The 19,769-nt window shown below is 39.4% G+C and overlaps 1 protein-coding gene across 1 annotated transcript in view; it reads left to right on the top strand.

Annotated features, from left to right (window-relative positions):
- The first annotated feature begins 5,242 nt into the window (after positions 1 to 5,242).
- Positions 5,243 to 19,769, top strand: part of ptprt (protein tyrosine phosphatase receptor type T) — a 317,310-nt gene continuing 302,783 nt past the window's right edge. The window contains exon 1 of the mRNA XM_085353386.1: positions 5,243 to 5,330. Coding sequence (XP_085209512.1) covers positions 5,243 to 5,330 — 88 coding nt within the window. The remainder of the gene's footprint in view (positions 5,331 to 19,769) is intronic.

Here is a 19,769-nt window from a genome sequence, read left to right as displayed (position 1 = left end):
CTCTCATCCGAGAAGCTTCTTCAGTTCTAAGGTCAAATGGTGGAGAGTCCCACATATAAACCTAGTGGGAGTGACCCCCCACAGAGGGACAAAAGGACCCCCTGATGATCCTCTAATCGCCTGAGCCAAGGTGGGAAACTGGGCGTGGGTCCCAATCAGCCAGAGTTTCGGGTGTGTTCATTGTGAAACCTGGCCCCACCTTATCATGCGAATTCCTGAGGTCAGATGGCCCAGGATGTGAGTGGGCGTTAAGGCGTCTGGGAAGGGATCTCAAAACTGGATTATAGATGGCAGAGAGTTGGTGTCGTAAACCCCCGCCTCTGTCCTTTCCTGGACTGCGCTGTGCACATTGAAGAGAACGGCAAACTCAACATCGAAGTTTACCGGAAGCCCACACACACGGACCAGTACCTCCTCTTTGACTCCCATCACCCTTTGGAACACAAACTTGGAGTAATCAGGACCCTACACCACCGGGCAGAACATGTTCCCTCTAAGCCTGAAGGGAAAAAGAAGGAACACACACATGTAAAGGAAGCACTCAAAACGTGCGGCTATCCTAAATGGGCGTTCTTAAAGTCAGCAAAGAGGCACAGAAAAGAAGACCAGACACCAGCGAGGGAGGATAAGAAGGACAGACGCAACAACATTGTCATCCCCTATGTAGCCGGTGTATCAGAAAAACACAGGAGAGTTTTCTCCAAGCATGACATCCCAGTGCATTTCAGACCCAGCAATACGCTCAGACAAAAACTGGTTCACCCGAAAGACAAAACGCCAAAACACAAACTTAACAATGTGGTGTATGCTGTACAGTGCAGCGAGGAATGCTCAGACCTCTACATTGGAGAGACCAAACAGCCACTTCACAGGCGCATGGCACAACACAGAAGAGCCACCTCCACAGGACAAGACTCAGCTGTCCATCTGCATCTTAAGGATAAAGGACACTCTTTCGAGGATGCCAATGTTCACATTTTGGACAGAGAGGACAGATGGTTTGAAAGAGGAGTGAAAGAAGCCATCTATGTCCACTGTGAGCGACCATCTTTGAACAGAGGCGGTGGTTTACGACACCAACTCTCTTCCATCTATAATCCAGTTTTGAGATCCCTTCCCAGACGCCTTAACGCCCACTCACATCCTGGGCCATCTGATCTCAGGAATTCGCATGATAAGGTGGGGCCAGGTTTCACAATGAACACACCCGAAACTCTGGCTGATTGGGACCCACACCCAGTTTCCCACCTTGGCTCAGGCGATTAGAGGATCATCAGGGGGTCCTTTTGTCCCTCTGTGGGGGGTCACTCCCACTAGGTTTATATCTGGGACTCTCCACCATTTGACCTTAGAACTGAAGAAGCTTCTCGGATGAGAGGTGAAACGTCTTCAAGCAACTTAAAGAAGTCCAGACGCTTTTCTTTGCAAGCTCCTTTGACTGTTACCTTTTTTCTTTTTCTTTTGCATATTTTGCAATAATGCTGTAGTGTGTTTTGTCGAAGGCTGTTAAAGTAGCTCCCTTTTTACTAAATCATCGTTTTAAGCTGGCGTTCAGCCTGGGCTTGTCACGTTGTTGAGCACTGGGGAAAATAAATGCATGTTACTGTATCACTGATATAATGATATGACTTTTTTATATCATATAAAAATGTATGCTTGTATTATCACAGATGATAGATTGCAGAGCCCTAGTTCAAACCCACACAAGAACTAGATCAGTTTACCACTCAAGTACTCTCTGTGACAAATGTCCATTTAAAAATGTCCCACTATACGTGAGGGAACTATGACTTAGAAATCCACTATTGGAAGTGTAGTTATCCTTATATTTTTCTATTTCCCTACAGGCACTGACTGCTTTCCCGATTGGTGTTGTGGGTACTCTAAAAGCTACACCTGGCTCAAGGCCATATAGATACACACAACACGTGGCACACACTGTAAGGCGTATCCAGTGTTACTGAAAGGTCACTTAGTACCAGGGGTGAACTGGCAATCTCGCACTTGTGGGCTAATGGGTCAATGTTATTCTTTCTTTGTCAATATAATTAAAGAGGCTACAGGTGAGCTTGAAGAGTCACTGCGCACTGACCCTACAAGCACTGACAGCAACCCATTGGTTCAATCAAATCTCTCAACATAACACGCACACACACCACCACAACCACCCCCACCCACACACACACACACACACACACACACACACTTTCCTCTGTACTCATGCACCTTGTAGAACAGAGTGTACTGTTGAAGTGGTTGATGAAAGGTGGAGCTGAAAAGCTAAGGGATAAAAAGAAAACGAAACTAGTCAACAGAAGTACCAGCAACAAGTAAAATAAAGCCTTTGCAGTCACAGGATCCTGCTGTTCCTTGCATTAGCCACGAAGAAAAGCGAGAGGAGGAACAGCAGTCCCAGCAAGAGAGTGTGAAAGAGATAAAAGAAGAAGCAATTAACATTGTAAAAAAATAGATGGAGGGATGAAATTAGGAAGGAAGAAATTCAAGGAAACCAAATGGCCCATAGTCTGCTAATAGCTAAGATTAGCTTTTAATTGTCACAAGCATCACCGCAATGCCACTAACATGTCCTAATCCAACAACAACTGTACCAAAATGATTAAAACTTGCTTCAATGTAAATCTATCTATACACACACACACACACACACACACACACACACACACACACACACACACACACACACACACACACATATATGTGTATATATATATGTATATATGCCAGGGGTGATTTTTTTTGTCCCAGTCCAACCCTGCTTACTACCAAAAAGGCAATTCAGCCATGGGATGGGTAAACTCAGCGGACAAAGTGACAATACAGACTCCAAGAAATGAGGGCAGATTGATTGTGTGCTTGTCTGTATGTCTCTGCATCCACAAATGTATTTTTATTGTAAAAAGCTGCTACCTGAACAGTTTTTCTTAAAAAAACAAACACAAAAAGATGGCTAACAGAAGAATAGTCTGGTCTGTGCACAAATAGAAATGCTTATCTTCTTTATGGTGTCTGTCTGTCTCAGCCCAGGAAAGTACCAAAGCCATCAAAACGTGATTCTATAAATGGCTTGATAGTGACAGCTTCAGTGGTCAGACCACCATCAAAAACATCTTCTCAAACATTCTTACTCTTCACTCCTGATGTCAGTAATGTTCACAGTTTTTTTCCTCAGAAAATCTACAAAACTTCTGTGTGAATGTTTGACTTATGATTGATTTGAAATTTAGTTTAATTAGATAGCAGTTCTTTTTTGTTGTTGGTGTAGTCTCTTTAAGGATATCAGGGTGCTTTAAGGCTCTTGTATGGTTAATCAGATGCAGTTGCACTTGAACATATCACAGAGATTGCTGTCACATATATTTTCTCTGCATGCGTTTCTCTCTCGCTGTCTCTCTGACACAGATGCATGTCTGCGCACATTGTAAATGCAAAAATAACGTCATACAAGCATAAGCATTAATATCAATGGCACCATCCCAGCTTTGGTCAGTATCATGGTCAACAACCAAAGCCAGAAGTGAGAACTGACATATTTATTTAAGCTTACTCTATAAACTCACACTGTTTTCTTCAAGCAGGCTACAAGAAAACAGAAAATAACCTTGATATAATATTATGTCTATTAGCGTGGAACAAAAACGAGAAGCTCGTTCCTCAGAAGGTCCTCAGAGACAGGATGAGGTCACCATATAAAAAAAACAAACAAAAAAACAAACAAACCCCACATTATTATAGCACCTAGATACAGTATAATCACACAGATATTACAGTACAAGTTCATATTTTCAACATACACTTGGTATCAGTGTTTCGCCCGTTAACAAAAACACATAGCAGCTCATCTGAACTTTATCGTTTCTACCAAAGTCCTTGGTGGCACTGCATCTCTTAAAAATCCTTTAAACAAAAATCTTACTCTTAAAAACACTCACTCGCGTGTTAAAGTCAGATTGTGTTTCAGTGTTTGTGGGCAGAGAGGTAAGACAGACAGCCCTTGAAACAGAAATCCTGTGACAGCAGAATGAGTGGACTGAACGGGATCTCATGACAGAAAAAGACACGCAAAGAAAGAGAATGCGAGGGAGGGAGAAATGAGACTGAATGCGAATCCTATCCTTTGCGGAGAATGCAGGCGATAGGACCCAGGGGGAACCTAGGAACTTAAAACTGCTTTATTGTAGTGAAGCTAGCGGGAATAAAACGAAGCCATTAAAGGAACTTTGACATCTAACCCTTAAAGTTAAAAGCATGTGTTTAATGACGGCGATAGAACAATAAGCAGTAGTGTGCGTGTATGCCTGCAACTTTTTTGCTTAGTGGTTATTTTATTCCAAAGTAAATACAAGCAAATTAACCACGCGGATACTTTAACGTTAAAGGACTCCATATTTAATCATTTTTCCAAACTAAAATAATCTATTACCAAACGTCCCAAACTGTTCTCTATAGAATGACCACGGAGACGTATGTTGCCAGTGAGAGAGTAGACTAGATGTTTCCATTTAAGAAGTTCTTTAGGTTTAGAATGATCATAAATGCTTTTATTTTTTATTTTTTTTTATTTCCCCAATGCTGATACCCAAGATTACACCTGAGGAAAACCCAGTTTTATTGCACCTTTAGTGAACTCTGCTCCCCTTGTTCATGTTTTTCCCAGTTTGACCAGTTATTGGTTAATTTACAGCTCTTACTTCTTTCAAAACTCGGTCTTGATGGTAAATGGCAATGTCCTGTTTTAGTTTCCATTCAAACGCCACCCTGTTTTATTTTGAAACGTGTCACCGGACATTCAGCACGCGTTAATCCACTCCTCTTTACGCGGGTGCCTGGCACCCGGTGTAATGTGCACTCCTCTCCATTCCTCACCAACTCTAAGTCAGTCTGTCAGAGACCGTCTGAGCGCGCACACATACACAGAGCCCTTCATACAGTCTCTGGGGCACACGCGCGCACTGACGCGCACAGACACGTTGGCTCGCTCTGTCGGAACATAGAAGATAGGAGAGGAAAGGGAAGCGGAGAGCTCCCATTTATTTGCCCCCAACTTCCCTCTTTGCGTCTACTTGTGTCTTTCTGATTCTTCTTATCCACCAATGCAAGGATTTTATTACTCTTATTACTGCCACTGCTGTCCCGAACTAAGGGAAACAACTTTAAGGACCAGACGGGAGTATGTAAAATAATTCTTACTGCTGAACAAAACAAGAAGAAAAAGAAGGAAGAGATGGATAAACGGAGTAATTCTGGCGTTTGGCTGGCAGCTTTCTTCTACTTTGTACTTTGGGGACACACTGATGGACAATTCTTTCCAGGTAGTGAAGCAATTTATTCTTGTGTGTGTGTGTGTGTGTGTGTGTGTGTGTGTGTGTGTGTGTGTGTGTGTGTGTGTGTGTTTTAAATATTTTGATTCAGTTTGAGTTGAATGTCACAGCGCTGAAGTTGCTCACATAGGGAGGACATGCAGGGTGATCTGAGCGCTTTGTGATTTCCAGGGCATTACAGATGCATATGTGGTACTGCTGGATAATGTGATAGTAAAGCAACTTTAAACTCAGCACGTTAGTCGCAGAATCTAAACCACTGTTCTGTATCCACACAGAAATCTTTGCATATGAGTAAGAATGTCCGAAAAAAGGAAACTGCAATAAATCCCTTGTTTAAGTAATTATTGAGATGGTTTTTTTTTTTTAATAATAGTGCCAGTTTGACTTATGATGGACACTCGTCTGAGTTTGCGTCAGCATATTCAGTTCAGCTTCACATGGCTCATCGGAGGTTTTGACAAAGTTTTGGAGCTTTAGGAGGTTTTGCTTTACGAAGCTTACTGTAAGGACGGGCTACATGTTGTTGACGGTAGAAATGTGTCTCATTTTCAGTTCAAATTATAGTCTACTTTGCTGAAATCACTTGGTTTTAGAAACGGGCAGAACAGTGCGCGCTTGACTCGGTCTGAGCGCAAAACAGTCAATTTACAGCGTCCCCACACTTCTTTACATAACCTAATGATCACAGATATTTTGACATGTACTCCGGCATGCATATAAACGCGCACCTGTACAGCGGTACCATATGAAAAAAAGTGCAAGTGTTATTTAGAAACAAAGTGAAGAATAACTGAAGTTTCCTTTTTAATCTTTGGGCAATGGACTAATTCTAACAGCAGTTCAGATAGCCGAGTAATACTCCGCTTCTCAAACGGCAAATATACCTGACAGTATATTACAGTAAACATACAGATACACAGTTTAATCTCTCGGAGTTTAAAGCTACGGAATCCTCTTGCTGTCCGCAACATCTCCCCTCCGCAGCCCACACTCAGCATCGCTCTGGCACTTGTTACGCACAGGCGAGGTATGGAGAGTTTTCGGAATCCTTTTGGTTTTAGGGATATAATCGAGTCAGTGGTGATTACGATTATCTTTTTTCAGAAGTGGAAGCTCCACAGTTAGATACAAAGACACGAGAGTCGAATTACAACAGCATCGTTATTACTCCCAAACATGGGATATATATCATTTCTTGATAAAACACATCCCGAATGAAAACCAAGAAGCCGTTTAGAAGAGATCAACATGCGATTCCGTAATGGAAACATTTAACGATTCTTCAAAAAAAATATAGTCAATATTTAAAATTATAATGCAAGCACTTTATGCCCTCTGCCTAGGGCTGTTTTGTATGCTCTTTGATCGTTGAATCTCACTTTTTAACGGTCATGATACAATATGAGACTTTCAAAAACGTCCGCTTGTGTCCTCTGCTCAAACTCAGGAAACTGAAGGTAGACGTGAGATGAAAAGAAAATCCGTTAAAGTCAGCGATGTTTCAGCGGACTGCAGCAGCAACCTGTCTACTCTGTGTTCTGCTCTCTCCAAGCATCTTCTGCTTGGTATTCATGACTTGTACGACTGCAAAAAGAGGCTACTTTGAAGGAAAGACTGGCTCTAAACACTGAGTCCTTCCTCGCTTTATCTTGCATTCTGTGTTGCAGAGGTGCAGAGCCGCGAGTAGCCTCTTTCCGTGCGTAATGGTGCAGCGGAGGTAACCTGTACTTTGTGCGTTACGATAAAGGAAGTACATAACTCGTCAAATGTGTGTGTTTATGTCTGAATTCAACTAAAAACTTAAAGCTTTGTGAGATATGAGTCTTCATTTCGACAGGCTAACATTAACAGACACGAGGAGAACAAAAGAAAACAGTTTTAAAGCCACATAAACAAAGGAAAGCCTATCCTTCATACAGATTTAAAGCAACTAATGAAACACAGGTGATCTCATCATCAGGCTGTGATAAATGGACAAAAGGCTCAAAATGTTGCAGAGGCTGAAAATATTTTTAGATTTTTGTTTGTTTGTTCGTTTTTTCTAAAGAACGATTTGGAGTCTTTATAATATAAGAATGCATCATCATTCTGAATTGTTTCACTCACATTTTTCACTTTATTTGCAATTTATTTTATTAGTGTGTGTGTTCCTGTATATGTAACAGAAGAGAGCAAAGGGACAGTTTTTTTGCTTGTTGTTTGATACGTGCCGTTGGGGGGCGATATTGATACATCCTTGCTATCTGTCGGACAGATTCCCCCATCTCTCTCTCTCTCTCTCTCTCTCTCTCTCACACACACACACACACACACACACACACACACACACACACACACACACACACACACACACACGTTGGACCAGACTTTTTAAAATGATTGTTTTTTCTTTTTATTCCTCTTACAAAAAAATGTGAAACATATTCAGCTATAATGATAATAGACTGAAATCCAATGATGAAGAAATCAATTTCACCCCCCGGCTGTCAGTCACTCTTAATGACATCTTGTAGAGGTTGTAATAACCCTCTAATCCATCCTCATATGGAAGCTGCATTTGTATTTGTCTGTTTGCGGACTTAGTTTTTCTGTGTTTATTTATTTCATACTTGTATTTTTTTTAAACATTCAGCTGTTCTAGTTGGCGTTTTGAAATTGGTTTAAGCTGAAGTTTAAGCTGAAGTCAGTGTATGACTTATTGATAAAGCATTAATAACTTACCTGCTTTCTCCTTACCTTTGCTTTTGTGATTTGGGTGAACTGATCCTTTAAAAAGAGGTTCATTTGTTCTTGTGTTTTGCAACAACATTATGTTCAAGAAAGCAGAGGCATGTGTTACTCAAGGCCGTCCTTTCATTTGGTGTGTGTGTGTGTGTGTGTGTGTGTTGGGTGCAGCTGTGCTCCTGATACATGTCTTTGAGCTCCAGTGCCCACTAATTGTTGAATATCCGGTTGAATCTTGAGGTGATGGGCACTTAGGTGTGTGTGTTTTCATGGAAACCAATTTACAATTTATATTCCACTTAATTAGATTTCTTTGGCAGCAAGGACAAAAGGGGGGAAAGTGAGAAAAAGAATGAAAGGAGAAAGGGAGCGACCGTGTACTTACTTACTCTTTCTCCTTGACTTGTTTGCCTGTTGTGTTGACATGATAAAGGGATATAGAGAAGTCTTTGGCTCTGATCAAATAAACATCTCTCAATTCCCCAATTAAAGAGCCATTTGTAAGATTAGTGTAGAGACTGCTATGTGCGTTTTGTAAATGAATGACACATGGAGACCTCTCATATAAGTGAAGTGGAGTAAAAATGTGCAGAGGTGAGGGGAAAAAGAGATTTACATGAGCAGAGGAAGGACGTGTAGAATGAACAATGATGAACTTAGGAGTAAAGAACACGAGAAGGTGCGGTGAAATGAGAAGGTCAAAGAACAATTTGGGAAGAGAATGGAGGAGATGTGTGGAAAGGGTGAACTTAGGAGGGGGAGGGGTAAGAGAGAGAAACTCAGGGTTAAGCGAGCAAAACAAAGGGGTGGGAGTGAGGAAAGAAGAAAGGGGGAGAAAGAGAGATGCAAGGGAAAATATGAGGAGGAGTAAGAAGGAGAGTACTCATCTAGATGGGGTGACGAATGAGGCAGCAGATGATATGACCATCCCTTCTTGCAATCTCATCCTTTTGCCTTTGCCTTCAAGCTGCTCTCTATGAATCTTCTCCATCTCCCCTTCTATTTTGAAAGGAAGTGGAGAAAGAAGAAAATGATGGAAATGAAAGAAAAGACAGAAAGAGTAAGAAGTAGATTAACATTCTGGACATGTAAAACAAAAGGTAGGAGAAACTGAAGTTATAGAGGGGAGAGAAGAGCAGATGCCAAGAACAGGACTGGAGAAGGAAGAGACTGTGAGAGCAGAAGAGAGGACAAGAACAAAAAAAGAGAGGAGCTGTCTAGCTGAGATGTAGAGAGGCAAAGGAGTAAGGACGAGTGGTCGGAGGAAATGACAAAGTATCACAAGACTTCCAGAAAAAAAAAACTGCACTAAGTTGATTATGTCTCACTGTTATCGACTGTCTGAGTGGCTATAATTGTTTCCTTTGCTGTGTGTGTGTATGTGTCTTAAAGAACGACAGAGAGAGAGAGAGAGAGAGAGAGAGAGAGAGAGAGAGAGAGAGAGAGAGAGAGAGGGATTTATGACAGGATATCTGTCACCTCATGCCCCACTCTGTTTAGTATGCTGTCCATCCTCTGTGTGCGTGTGTGTCTCTGCCTAATCCACACCACTTATTCTATTGGCCCGACTAACTGACAGCCTAATAGCAGGGCATGTTGAGTGCTGGAGCATCGTGCATGTGTGTGTGTGTGTGTCGGAAATAGAAAGAGACGGACAGTTTGGTGTTGAATGAATGGTAGTGCATAGTGGAGCTGAAAGAGACCAAAGGTATAAAGAGTGAGAGCAGCCAGTCTCTCCATTCACTAATGTGCACTTAAGGTGTTAATGCAAATGTGCATGTGGTGCAGTATTAGCGCGCAGTTACATCAGAAATTAATTTGTATACCCTTGGTGCTGAATGCCTGCTGATGCAGGGACCACTCACCACCCTTAGATGGCTTACCACCAATGCTGGCAATAGCCTGAATTGCCAGGCACCAATTAGCTGGAAGACCTATTCTAAGTGCTAACATAAGCTTTGGTTAATGCAAATACATTTTGTGAAATTTCAGCTGATTATAATCTCAGCTGCAGACAAGTTTAGAGGTGGAAAGACAAAATCATTTCCACAGTTCTCATTAACGTCGTGTAAAAGTCTCGTACATCTTCCATTTTTTAAAGTCTAGCGAGGAGTACATACAGAGTGATTGGGAAAAAAATAGTGGGAAAGTCATTTTTTCACCACGGATGTGGTCTGTCTTTTATGATTCTCCAATAAATTTCATTATTAGGATGTCTTTCAAGTTCACCATTTGTCTGAAAGCCCTTTCAACATTTGAGGCAATAATCACAAAGCACCTTCAGCACCATTATACCCCTAGTCACAAAAATGCAGATTATATTCCCTTCCTCTGCATGTTTTTACTGAAATGTAATTTTTCTGTAAGCTCATGGCCAATTATCAAAATTATTGCCTGAAAACATTAACAAAGTTACTCCCTTGTGGGAGGCAAACAACCATGAGTTCTCTGTTCTGGAAGATGGTAGCCAGGCTGACAGTTATCTGCGATGGGGATATTTGACAGTTCAAAGCTGAATGAGACACTATGAGCACTCAACGATGACATAGCTGTCAAATGCAACTCTAATGTAAGGACAAGAAAAATGTGTGTTTAATGGGCCTGAGGGCGAATTGCCTGGTGTGTCCACGGAGCCATCAGTGCACATAAAACTCATTCGTAACAAATGTACAGATTTAGCCATCAGAGATGCGGCCAGTTTTCCATTAGAACTACAGATAGCTTTATTAAATGGGCTGAAGATATTTGGTGTAGTGAAACCAAGATGTCTTATAATATGCACAAACTGAGCATGAAATGGAGAAAAAATTTTTTTCCCACCTGCAGAGGATTTAGAGCATGACTCAGAGGGAGAAACATCTCTCACTTACTCTCAGAGAAAAGTAGAAAGCATGTATAAACATTTTAAAACAAAGAATTCCCTTTATAGTTGAGCATAAACATAAACAGTTAATGCCTTCCCTCATTAAAGTAAACTAAGAACATATGGTGTATATTTCAGTGTATTTTTGTGCACTACTTTTTGAGTACAAAAGTGAGATAGCAATACAAGCTGAAAAGTTAATATCATCCCAGGACATTGTGTTATTGTAAAGTACCGCATTGTTAAATCTGTAGTTTGAACATATGCCATTCAATTCAATTCAATTCAATTCAATTCAATTCAATTTAAATAGCGCCAAAACAACATCAACAAGAACAACAACAGTTGGCAAGATAACCCCAACAATCAAATGACCCCTTTTGAGCAAGTACTTGGTGACAGTGGGAAGGAAAAACTCCCTTTCAACAGGAAGAAGCCTTTGGCAAAACCAGGCTACACTTTTATCACAGCCAAAAGAATTCAGATTGATGATATTGTTGTATCTATAGAAAAAAAATATAATAAGGGACAGCAGTGTAATTTGTAAATGTAAAACAGGTTATAGCTATGTAATGATCGTATTCTTGCAGCTCTAACTTAACACTTTTGCTGACTGACCAGTTGACCAGGCAACTTGTGCAAATTTATTTGTAGAAAAATAGTTTGAAGTTGCTTGCCTTGCTGTACATCTTTGTGTGCCACCCACAGGCCCTGTAGAATGTGGAAAGAGTATACAGTTTTTAGGCAAAAGAGTCATAATACATGGTATTTCTGCAGTATGTCAGCTCATTATTACTTGCTACAATAGTTCTGGTAAAGTTAAATGTGCTGTTAAGATTTCAAATCCAGAACTTAAAAGTTGGATAGCAAAAAGGTATTCTTATTAATATGGTGCCAACATTTTAAACCCACATTATAAACAATAAACAAATTTGGATACAGTGAAAAAAAAGAAGTTTACATTCATTTTATCTGTTTGGGACAAGTGTAGGTTGAGGTATGCAGTCATGTTGACTAAGTATATCATAAATCATGATTAAGAAATCTCACAACGATACTCTCATAATTATAATTACTTTTTGGGTACATGCCAGTTACACTGGAATGATTTTCTTTCCCTACCTGAGTACAGTAGAAAATATCATGACTGTGAGCTTTGAAAAGAGAAGAAAAGAGCATTCATTTCTGTGTTCATTAGTCACCTCAAAGCAGCAGAAGATACCACTAACACTTACCATACAGCCGTCTTTCAAGCAGTAATAGCCTAAATAAAATATATGCCTGGTGGACATTGAACTTTCATTATAACAAATTAAACCATTAATTACAGTTAATTCATGCATTACATAAATTATACAAGGTTACGTTTATAGCAGCCTATAAATTATACAGCCATCATAAGTGATACAACAGTGCATTCAGAAACCTTAACCTTAGAAGGGCATAATGGCATTCCTGATAGAATTCAGCAGCTGGATGGTAGCAGACATAAATGAGCTGGAAAATGTTTTTGTTTTTATCCTTTAGAGGCTGTTAACTTCGGCTTCAGGGCAGGATGGTGCAGATGTTCATCTTCCATGTCTTATTGCACTTTGACTTCACTTTCAGAAGGGAATGCATCAGTAAACATAGCTTTGTGGCACTTTTAAGCTTTCGGGAGTTAGGCGAAAAGAAAATGCAACTCTTAATAAAATTTTGAGTATGAGTGGTTCCTTAAATTTTCAGAAAGCTGGCCCCCTGCCAAAATCGCCTCCACTGTTCATTTGTGAAAGCAGTTTATGGCATGTTAATTAGTTTTAATAATTAAGCATTTTTTAGACACTGTGACACACATGTCATGAAAAAAAAACTTTGGTTTTGTCACCTTTTTGATGGGTCAGATTTAATTGACTGGTAATTTAAAGAATTATGCTTTAGAACACATGTTTCTTGCTGTAAAAGGTTACTTTTTCATCCAAACAATCATCTTTTCCTAATTTGAGGAGTTAGGAAAAGATGTTGGTTAGGCCTGCACCTGACCAACAGGTTTTGGTTGAAATTAATCCATGAATGAAGACAAAACTGAAGTGTTCTCTGACATGAGAACTGGACCTCAGTCTTCTGGTTGAAAGTCAGTAGCTTGCTGAAATATCTTTGACAGGGCTAATAATATAATAACCTCTTACTTTGAAATTATTGGTATGCACAGCACACAAAGTTTAATGAGCAACTACTAAATACACAGTTTTTATTTCTACTGAAACATCGTCTGTTGTACCAGAGCAGGAAATACCTCACAAAATAAGAAAAATTATGTATAAAATAGATTATTCAAACCTTGGATGAACATATCTCTATTTCAACAGTTTCATATAATTGCTGTCTTTATTGATAAAGATATAACAAATTAATCTGTATTTAAATATTCATTAGGTTTCAAAAGTTCTTGTATAGTAAGAATGTGATGTGAAAAATTTCAAAATAAAAGTTCTTTCCTGATTTTGCTCTCTTGGAGTTAAGATTGGTTTAATCTGACAAACCACAACTGTTTACAAGGAATAATTTTGGTCTTATTTAAAGCAACTGCCCAACTAAAATAAGAGCAATACTGAGCATTCAATTAAACTGGTTCTCTGAGGACTTCATAACTCTAGAACAGGGGTCTCGAACGCCAGTCCTTCAGGGGCAGTGTCCTGAAACTTTTCCATGTGTCCCTGTTGCAACACACCTGAATAAAATTAGTCTGTCATTAACAAGAGTATAGAACTTGACTGCATGCTGAAGTGGCAACCCCTAACCCTACTCAAGTAAATGTAAGTGTTTGGAAAAATGTACTTCTAACAGTACTTTTATTGCACCATGTTTATTCACTCATGAGCTGCTGTAACATGAATCAAATGGCTGATTTGCCACCTCAGCATGCAGTCAAGTTCTATACTCTTGCTAATGACCTATTCATTTTATGCAGGTGTGCTGCAACAGGGACACATGGAAAAGTTTGAGGTAACCAGCCCTCCAGGACTGGAGTTTGAGACCCCTGCTCTAGAATGACTTCCTTCTTTGCTTCCAATAGATAAAAGTTGTCCTTAACTACAACCAACCCAGGATTTTGTCTCTTTAATGTGAGGACACTGCTTTTGAGGTTTTGCCAAAATAACTGATGCTTGTGCGATATTCTCACCAATTTTTCTTAATTGGCGTGATGTTTCCTCCAGATTAGTTAAGCTTTTATGAAAAGGCTAGAGTGGCCATTTTCCTGCCATGGTACTCCAACTGGAGTAACTGCTGAAGATGAGGGCACATGTCTAAAATGGCAAAACAAACTTGGAGACAAATCAAGTCGTGATTGAGCTGATTAGAATGTTGGAGGTGTAAAACATACACGGTGCAGCGCATTAAAAACTTCCTTCCCTCTAATTAAAATAACTGCTGATTAATGCAAGAGGTCTTAACGATGCTTAACAAGGTTTTGCGGTAATTAATCCATATTTAATAGAAGATGTTAGGCGAGAGAGACTGCTTCGTCGGCTGAATCAACAAGCTTGGGGGTGTGGATGGCAAAAGGGAAATAAAGGAGGAAATGAGTCAAATAAGTGTGGGTAGCGGTTATAAAGACAGTTATTCAATTTAGCTGAAGGAGAGAGAAGAGAAAGAGAAGATATTAGATGACATCTGAGCATCTCACTGTATTCTCAGAGTGACTAAATTTAATTTATGTCAGACTGTGTGGGAGGTTTTACTCAGAAGATAGATACACAGATGTAGTCAGAGGCACTCTCAACTAGTCTATAAAACATTTCGTATAAAAATCTAAATAACCAAATCAAACTTTAAAGTTCAGGATAAAAGAGCCTTTGTAGAATAATTCCTGTTTATTACAACTCGGGTCTTGGTCTCTATTAGTAGTTATGGCCAGCTTTTCTATCATCATCCTTAACTGTATAAAAAAAAAGAAGCAGGGCAGGAAACACAAGCGGTAGAAATAGAAAAAAACATATTAGGAAGAATAGATAACGGCATTCAATAAAAGTATTACCCGTATAGTGTATTCATGGTTTGAGTCACCTGATTCCTAGCCAATGACTGCGACAGGCTGTGGAGCTCTTTCAACTTTTGCTCTTGAGTCAGTGTCTTTATAGGAATGCATATAAATAACTGAATTCCACTTCTACCACTTTTTTATGCCATGCAAAAATGTTATTAGTTATTAGGTATAAAGTCAAGGTTAAAGCAATGTTCAAAATGTGGAATCATGATATGCCCTTACATGCTATTTATTCACGCTTTCATGATCTGTCTCTAACCTTGTTGTTGAATACTTTATTGAAGACCAAAAAGAACTCTGGCAAATCAGCTTTAGCTGCAGTTTTGTGTTTGGTTTAGGGGTGAATGGCATGTCACTTAAACTAAAATGGTGAGCATGGCAAAACACATTTGCTAAAAATTTGCAGCTAATATTCTCTCTTTCATAACACTGATGTGGAGACTTCTGCTCAAAGGACCACTGTGCTTAAACACAGGCTCACAGGGGACACTACTAGATTCAGAAAACACCTTACTGTGCTTTAATAACAGCTTAGTAACAGGACAATGTGATTGTCCAACCTAGTCTATGGGTAACTTGTTATAGAGTCACAATGCTTAATCAATTGACACATATTTCTGGAAAATAATGCTACATTATTATATGTTCTTCAACATGAATTCCTAACATTATTTTATGCTCCTGAACACAACTCTTTATCAGTGCGCTCTCATTTGTATTGATTTGTGCCCATGTACACAAAATGAATGTTTTCCACTTTTGAGAGTGGTCGGAGGTGAAGCAAATCATTTACAAGTTCATACATATGAACGATTTTCCCATCTTATTGTTTCAGGTTAAGCAATAAAAAATGATTTGGTTAAGGTTATGTATTAAAAAAACTACAGGGTCAGGAAAAGACCTTTATGGTAAATGGCCTGTATTTGTATAACACTTTACTCAGTCCCTAAGGACCCCAAAGCGCTTTACATTACATTCAGTCATTCACCCATTCACATTCACAAAATACTGCTCTGTCTTTTAAAGCTTAGTTTTCTTGGTTCTCATGGTGACATCTCGCTGCTTTCTCAAGAAAATATAGATGCTTCTGACATGACAGACACACAAATTCATGAGTCATTGTCATGAAAAATGTGAAAACTGGTGTCCTTGAGCAAGAAAGACTGCTTTTTTGTGATTATTTAAAATGTTGTTATGTGACTGGACTGGACTGTACATAGACTGAGGAAAGGCAGAAATAAAAAGAGATATTTCAGAAGAAGTGGTCAGAGATGATAAAAAACGAGATTCAAAGAAACTGAGACTGCAATTCAAAAGTCGAAAAGTATCTTTCTCATGGGGAGAAACTGCACAGAACTAACGGTAGAAAGACAGAAGAAAACTAATTATAAGGGAATATAAAGTTGGCAAAGAAGGAATAAATGAAGATTGACAAAGGTTTGGATAGAGAGGAATGGAGAGAGCGCTGGAGACAGATAAGGGCAAACATCATAATATTTGCCTGGCAGTTTGATTTCCCCTCTCATTATTTACACACGGAAACACACACACACACACACACACACAAGCACACACAGACGAAGTACACAGGCTGCCCAATATACACACATGTTGTTTTTTTGACAGAACAGTCTGTAGGTGCCAACCATCTTCTAGTTGTTTACAGACTTTCATCTGTACACACTCTTTCACACAAACAGATACACATGTATAGTACACACAAATGCACACACTTGGCTAAAATACTGCCAAGTATACACAACTGTAATCCAGCATCTGCTCTCCTTTATTTATCACTTACTTTTAATCTTTCTCTTCATACTGCATTCTTTATGTGTGATTTTCTTTCTTTCTTTTTTAAACAATTCAGCCTCTTTCTTATTTTTCTCACTCCATATAAGCATCCTCCCATTCATTCATTCATTTTAGCCTCACTTCCACTGATTCGGCAGTCCATCTGCCTGTCAGTCTATCCACTTATGATTTCATCATTTCAGCAATCATCCATCTAACTGTCAGTCAAACCAAACCAAAGCGGTGCACGTGAAGCGAAAGGCAAAACACAGCGGTGTAAGTGTTCATGAGTTCAGTGTGAGCGTACGCGTCCAAAGGTGAGTGTGCGCTCAGATGAAATGCTGATTAATAGATAATTGCTTCTGTCATGGGTAGCTACAGAAAATGCTGCTTGGATAAGTGATACAGACGCACAGAGAGGAAGACAGACAGGAGAATGGACAGATAGACAGAAAACCATTTCCTCAGCCAAGAAGCATGGCAGCCACTGCTTTACCTGTCACTCACAGATAGAGGTTAGAGAAGTAGGGGCGATGGAAAGAAAGAGTAAAATACATAAGTGGGGGAGATCGAGAGGGTAAACGTGAAACCAATGAGGAGGAAGTGGAGGAAGCTGTGAGAGAAAGAGATTTGAGATGAGAGAAAACCATTGAGGATAAAAAGCAGAAATGACAAATGGGAGAATGAGTGGGAGAAAAGAAGGAGAAATAAAGATTGTAGATTGCTGAGGAGGAGGTGCAGGAGGAGGGAAAAGGAAGAGATTAAAAAGTTTAACATGGACAGTGAGAAAACGCCTCATTGATAAACACTTTAATACATAAACGTGCTAGTGTTTTTACATGCCACCCTCATGCTTGAATAAGCTGAATAAGTGAACACCTCGCACTCAGACTGTTGGCTTACTTGTGGTAAAATGTTAAGAAGAGCCTTCAGCTTTCAGGCCCCTCTGCTGTGGAACCAGCTCCCAGTTTGGTTTCAGGAGACAGACACCTTCTCTACTTTTAAGATTAGGCTTAAATCTTTCCTTTTTGATAAAGCATATAGTTAAGGCTGGATCAGGTGACCCTACAATAGCCCTGGGCTGCAGGTAGTTTGATTTAATCATTAGTTATTAATCTCTGGCTCTCTTCCAGTGTGTTTTTTATCCTTTCTTGCTCCCCTCACCCACAACACAGCACAGCAGATGGCTGACCATTCCTGAGGTCTGGTTCTGCCAGAGGTTCTTTCCTGTTAAAAGGGAGCTTTTCTTTCCCACTGTTGCCAAAGAATTGCTCAAAGATCATTGTAGGGTATCTGCTTAACAATATAAAGCACTTTGAGGCAACTGCTGCTGTGATTTGGCACTATATACTGTGAATGAAACTGAATTGTTGCTTGTTGCGTAAATTGCAGTGACCTTTTCCATCAGGATAGAGTCTAAATCTAACCTTAGTGCATTTTTATACCATGTCAGCCTGTCTCTAAGCTGCCACTGCTGAACGCTGCCACATTTAAGTGCATATGTTTTCTGCTTTTTGTAAAGTCACGTAAGTATGAGCATTGTGGTCATTACTCAAAAAGTAATTTATTACAAACTGTTACTTTAAAAAAATGTATTCCATGAAGAAAATAATTTGCTACTCTTTAGATCACATTTCTATTAGGCTACATTTCTACACTGGAAATGTAGCCTAATGCCAATGTAACTGACAGCAAAGCTGGTTTTCCCAAAGAAAGCTTAATATAGAAATATACCGAGGTGCATCAATTAATGTTTGAAATCACTGATGATTAAGATGTCAAGTTAATCGGTCAATCATAATCTTGTTGTTTATTTAACTCTGAGGAGACAATTCAGGAAGTTGTAAGTTCTCTATAGGGTCATCTGTGCACCTTTAAATAGAACTGGAAAGAATTTTCTTCCAGGATGTTGTTCTTCCCATCTTCTCTTATCTAGAACACCCACAAATCCCAGTGGTCATATTTTGTATGAACGGAGCCATTATACAACAATTATGAAATAGAAGACTTTGTTTGAAACATAAATAACCTGTTTTTCTAACAGATGAAAATTTGATTGCTTGTGAAAAGCTATAGTGGCACAGAAAAACAAGCAGGAAAAAGGGGGCAGATATATAGGAAGACACATCAACACAAACAGAGTGATGATCTATATTTGATCTGCGCCTTTGTTCTTTGTACTATGTGAGGCAGTTCATGAAGTACGTCTTTGTTTCTAAACATGCTATAAATAAATTCACATCTACTCTGCCCGGTGGACAGTTAGAGAGCAAAAGGCATTTTAACTGTAAAGAACATAGAGCTTTTCTTGCATATTTTTAGATTAAAGCAGTAAAGTTTTTCCCAATAGATAGATGCAGAAAAAACTGAGAAAAAGAAGCAAACAGACAAACACACTAATAAATTCTTGACTTTATAAACGCTCTAGTTCTTCAGTGTTAAACTAGAACAACAAACTAGAGCTTCTTCCTTCCTTCCATGTAGTTTTTATTGTAGATTCTGAACAAAGACAAAAACCTTCAGCAATACAATATGTGTTTATTGCAAGAAAAGGAAATGACAGCTATTTGTCATGTTGTACTACAAGCTGGAAAGGAACTTTCATTACTGTGCAGCCCATTAAATGAATGGCAGAATTTTGAATTGTGATGAAGTGGTGAAAAGTAAGAATAGAGGTTTGTATTACAAACTGCTTTCTCTGCTTCCCACTACAAACTTTGAGACAGGAATAGGCTGCGGCGGGTTTTACTACTAGTTGAGGATAATTGCGGAGCAGATGTTGGATGAGATGAGACTTTGTTGATGACTACTGCTGAGTTATGAGTCATGACTAATTATGAATATACTTTAAGTCCTCCATGGTTGTATGCAATGAGATAATGGCCCATTAAAACACTCTTAACATGCATAGACCTGCATGAAACAGGTGCATGACCCATTTCAGCTTTACAAGTGTAGTTTAAAACAGTCTCATCATTTTAAAGCCCGCACTCAACTGCCCGTCTATAGCATCATCAACAGA

Source organism: Diplotaxodon limnothrissa, linkage group LG5 (assembly GCF_057381915.1).
Source record: "Diplotaxodon limnothrissa isolate DT_005_m linkage group LG5, D_limnothrissa_male_GT1.1, whole genome shotgun sequence".
Taxonomy (NCBI): Eukaryota; Metazoa; Chordata; class Actinopteri; order Cichliformes; family Cichlidae; genus Diplotaxodon; species Diplotaxodon limnothrissa.
The sequence above is the reverse complement of the archived record's forward strand: the minus strand, read 5'-3'. Positions and strand labels throughout refer to the sequence as shown.